The sequence below is a fragment of the Populus trichocarpa genome, chromosome 10 (genome assembly GCF_000002775.5).
Source record: "Populus trichocarpa isolate Nisqually-1 chromosome 10, P.trichocarpa_v4.1, whole genome shotgun sequence".
NCBI classification, from domain to species: Eukaryota; Viridiplantae; Streptophyta; class Magnoliopsida; order Malpighiales; family Salicaceae; genus Populus; species Populus trichocarpa.
In genome coordinates, this window is record NC_037294.2 from 3,580,470 (window position 1) to 3,585,174 (window position 4,705).

Sequence of the window (4,705 nt, forward strand, 5' to 3'; positions counted from 1 at the left end):
AATCCAAATAATTCTAATATATCTTCTTTTTTATATTTTACAAAATATTGATCTATGCATTTTATTTTAAATTCATGATTATATTTCTTTTTATTGAAACACAAGTTGGCAATAATTGAATATTATTTTATATTAAAAAAATTAATACAATACAGAGCGCGCAGCGCAAACAATGATCTAATCGTATTTCACGAGATAACCTTACAAAGTCATTAACTATGGTTAATAATTGATTAGATCAACTTTCCATCTACATCTAACCATGATTACTCTCATTGTCTCATAACCCACAAACCCCGAGAGTTGACCACACCGGGCCGTCTTTTGCACTCAAAATTTGTATGCAAACCCATCAGCGGAGGTTGCTAAGTCACTTGCAAATTGCCATCGTAACTCACACCAAACTCTATCTCTCCTCCTCCTCTCTCTCTCTCTATATCCATGGATCAAAGAACCTTAGAGATCAATGTAATCTCTGCAAGAGATCTCAAAGATGTCAATTATATCTCCAAAATGGATGTGTATGCTGTTGTTTCAATCTCTGGTGTTGACTCAAAACAACAACCCAAGCAAAAAACCAAAACCCCAATAGATAGAGATGGTGGAAAAAACCCCACTTGGAACTTCCCTATAAAATTCACTATCCCTGAAACCTCACTTGCAGAAAACCATCTGAGTCTTGTTTTCAAGCTTAAATGTGAGCGTGCTTTAGGGGATAAAGATATTGGTGAAGTCAACGTGCCAATAAAGGAGCTTTTGGATTCAGCTGGCGATGGTAAATCCATGAAGTTTGTTAGCTATCAGGTAAGGAAACCATCAGGGAAACCTAAAGGTGAGATTAACTTTTCTTTTAAGTTCGGTGAGATTGAGAAAGTAGTGGTTCCTGAAGCATCATCATCAGCAGCGAAGGCAACTAATTCCAACAGTCAACCTGTCGCTGCATATCCTGCGGGGCCTACCTCTGTTCCTTATGGTGGACCTGGCTCATATCCACCACCCCCAGCTGGATATGGATATCCACCACCCCCACCTGGATATGGATATCCACCTCCACCACCATATGGCGGATATCCACCGCCTCCACCACAAGGTTATGGATACCCACCACCGCCACCTGGATATGGATATCCACCTGTTCAAGGGGGGTATGGGTACCCACCACCAGTGCAAGGGCAGCAGCCGCAAAAGAAGAATAAATTTGGGATGGGCCTCGGGGCTGGATTGCTAGGAGGAGCTATTGGTGGGCTTTTGATTGGAGATATGGTGTCTGATGCTGCAGGATTTGATGATGCTGGTGGGTTTGATTTTTGATGGTTTTTTTTCTTTTTTCTTTTTCCATGTTAATTGAATGGTAATGGTTGGCTTGGAAATGGTGGCTTTTGACTTTTCTATATCTTTGATTTTTTTCTCTTTGGATGGGTGTGGTTGCTGGGCCAAGAACACTAGGATATGATATCACATCACTCTTAAGTATTAAGATTTAGGCTTCTAAGATATCATCCTCTATTCTATTGTATGTATCATGTCATGTAATATTCTACAACAGTTTATTACATTTTCTACAAAATAATTTCATCTTCTTTATTTCTCATTCCCAAAAGTCTCCTTTCTGTGTTCGGACAATACTGAAGTGCTTAGAAGAGATCCCAGTAGCTTTAATATCCAAGTAAGGAAATGTCTTGCTGACTGGAGAGAGTTCCTGCTGCCACTGATTAGAAATTTTTGTTGTTTATTCTGTGGAATTTTGATTTTGCAATAAGCATCAAGAAAACGCTAATTCGAACTAGCTGGATTAAAAACCAAATTATTCAAACTTGCCAATGAAAAAGATTATAGCAACCAAAGCAACACAAAGCCTGTTACACAGCACAGCAAAATGTTTCTATGAACTGATATTCTCGGCTGCCATCACAAACCAGCCTAGCTTATTGCAGTTGCAGAGTAAGTCATGTCAAACTCTCTCTAGAAGCCAGAAAAATCGAATATTACTATGTTAGAACATGTTGTAATCTCATCTGTTGATTGATAATAGAAGGATTGATAGATCTACTGCAAGTCATTTTTCCAACATATGATACCTTTTTCCAGAAGCATGAAAACAAAAAAGCCGAAGATTATTGAAAAAACCAAACAGAGAGAGCATATTAAGCAATCTATTTTTGTTATCAATGAAGCTTCAATGCTCAAGACCATGCTTTCATGTATCATAACTCCTCATTCTTAGGCTAGTTTTAGGCCATGGCAATCAAGGTTCATGGAATCCCTATGTGCACAAGCACAGCCCTTGTATTGCTTTGCCTGTCTGAGAAAGGCTTGGAATATGAGCTCGTGCCGGTCGAGATGTCGAAGGGAGCTCATAAGCAACAACCTTATCTGTCTTTAAATGTATGATCAACTTGATGTTTGTTGATCTTGGAAATATAATTTATAAACTTCATCTTATATATGAAGATTATTGGTTATATAAATGAAATGCTGGCAGAAATTTCATTTCTTTCTTGCTTGTAGCCATTTGGGCAAATGCCTGCATTCGAAGACGGTGATATCAGTCTTTTGATCATTTGCGTCTTTGATTGTTAAAACTACCTTAATCTCTAAGTGAACCAGTAACTCTATCCTGCACAATTTGTTTTGTACAAACTTTTGCACCATTGTCAAAGTCACGAGCAATCTGCAACTACTTGGCACTTTAATACAACGACACAAGAATTGACCTCCTTCTGTCTAGTAGCTTTTCGGAGTCCACTGTTAGACCTCTGGATAGAAGTGGAGGCTCACTTATGCGAATGAGCTACCATTACCAAGATACCTGTTAGAGGTAACAACTGGGCCAATTATAAGTTCTGGAACTAAGAAGATCAAGAAGAAATTAATTGGGATGATTGGGTTGATTTTGAATATTTAGATTAACAAGTTGCAAATTTGCTAGACTAGATTTTTGTATACTATTTGGGTCATATTTGAAGTTAGAATTTTTTTTGCAATTCTAGTTAGGCTAGAAACAAAACATCTCAAGCTTCTTATCCATATATGACAGATCCAATAATTCATCCAGACGAGAGAAAATGACACGTTTGAAGTCAAGCCAGAAGTTATTGTACGAGTTTTGCTATTTGTTTCCTTATGATTTGTGGACTTCTTATTTAATAAGGATTTTTTTTCCTTCAAGGAAAGCATAGGTGACAACAACTAAGATTATTTTGGCAAGAGTTTCCATGTCAGCAACTTGGATTTCCTTTTGTTTTATGAATTTCCTCATTAGCAAGGTTTCCTTATCATTCAAGGACATTAGAGACGGTTTTTTGGCTTATTTTTTCTAATGCATGATTATATTCTAACAAATATAATTTTCAATTCAATCCTTTTATTGTCTTGAAGTTTTTTTTAGAAGATTCCATAGGCTTTGTTTCATATTCGGTTAAAATTTCATAGCAATCAGACATTAGGAAGGTCTTGCGATAAAATCTAGAAGCTATTGTGCGAGATTTGTATTAGTTTCCTAGTTGATTTAAGATTATTTTTCATATTTTATTTAGGATTTTTATTATTTTTCCAGCCTTATTTATGATGTTTTTACATATTATAAATAGGACTATTTAACTTGTATTTTATTTTTTTGTTTTTACAGTCTTTAAGAGGAAATTCTTTTAGTTTGATTTTTTATTGAACTACTTTGACTTAACATAAAATTAGCCAAGCTTCATGACATCTTTTATACTTCTTGTTTACGTCTCTCCATAGGTGTTAGGTGGGGGTTTGGTTTTTATAGTTTTGGTTCCTCGGTACACAAATTATTGTTGTGTCAAGTTTAATCACAAGCCTGCATTTAGCTTTCTTGAAAAGGATCAATTTGACTATGGATTTCTAGATCTTTATATCCATGGATTTTGCATCAGTTAATATCAAAGTAAGCTCTAAAATTAGGTTATATCCCTTTATTTTTTAGTTTCAATGTTATTTCATTATTATCGTCATCTAGAACATAGTTGGGAAAAAGTTAAAAAAAAAGAAAGAAAGATTATTTGTGATTTAGTTTTCTATAATTAAAGAAGAAGAAACAGAAGAAGAAGAAAGAAGAAGAAGAGAAATCAAATAAACCACACCAGGGGAAAAAAATAGGGTTTAGGTCGCAAATTAGAGTTTTTCATCAAATCTGGGATTCAACAATTCAAATATAAAAATTCTTAATTATTGGAATATCTTAGTGTCATATCTTGATTTAAGGATTATTTAGACATGCTTTGTCGGGTTATTTCTAAAAATTACAAAAAAAAAATCATAACATCTTTACATCAAAAATTTCTTTTATTGTTGATTTCAGGTTTACTACACAAAATTTGGTCCAAAATAGTGTCTTTGCTTAGTTTGGGATATTTGAGTCTTATTTCATTAGTTTTTTTATTCTTGTAATTTTTTTTCATGTATTCGTATCGTTCATATTTTGCACAAATTCATTTTTCTTTTCGTAATTTTGTATTTGTAGTTTCATATTGATAGTTTTTTTATTTTTTTATTGTTTATTGAGTCAATATATTATTTTGGATTGCACCATTAAGTCGTTAATTTTTCTAATTTGCTATGAATTATTTTTTTAAAGAACTGAATTTTTTTAGATTAAGTGATAAAAAGGTGAAAAGTAAACTTATTATAATGAAAAGCCAAAAATTTATGTGAAATACAAGAGGAGTGACATCAATTAAGTGTA

The 4,705-nt window shown here is 34.0% G+C and overlaps 1 protein-coding gene across 1 annotated transcript; it reads left to right on the forward strand.

Moving 5' to 3' along the window:
- Window positions 1–289: 289 nt before the first annotated feature.
- LOC7475957 (protein SRC2) lies at window positions 290–1,591 on the forward strand. The gene has a single exon (XM_002315525.4). It carries the CDS (start codon window positions 442–444, stop codon window positions 1,309–1,311), a length of 870 nt encoding a protein of 289 aa, XP_002315561.2. The 5' UTR covers window positions 290–441; the 3' UTR covers window positions 1,312–1,591.
- The last annotated feature ends 3,114 nt before the right edge of the window (window positions 1,592–4,705 follow it).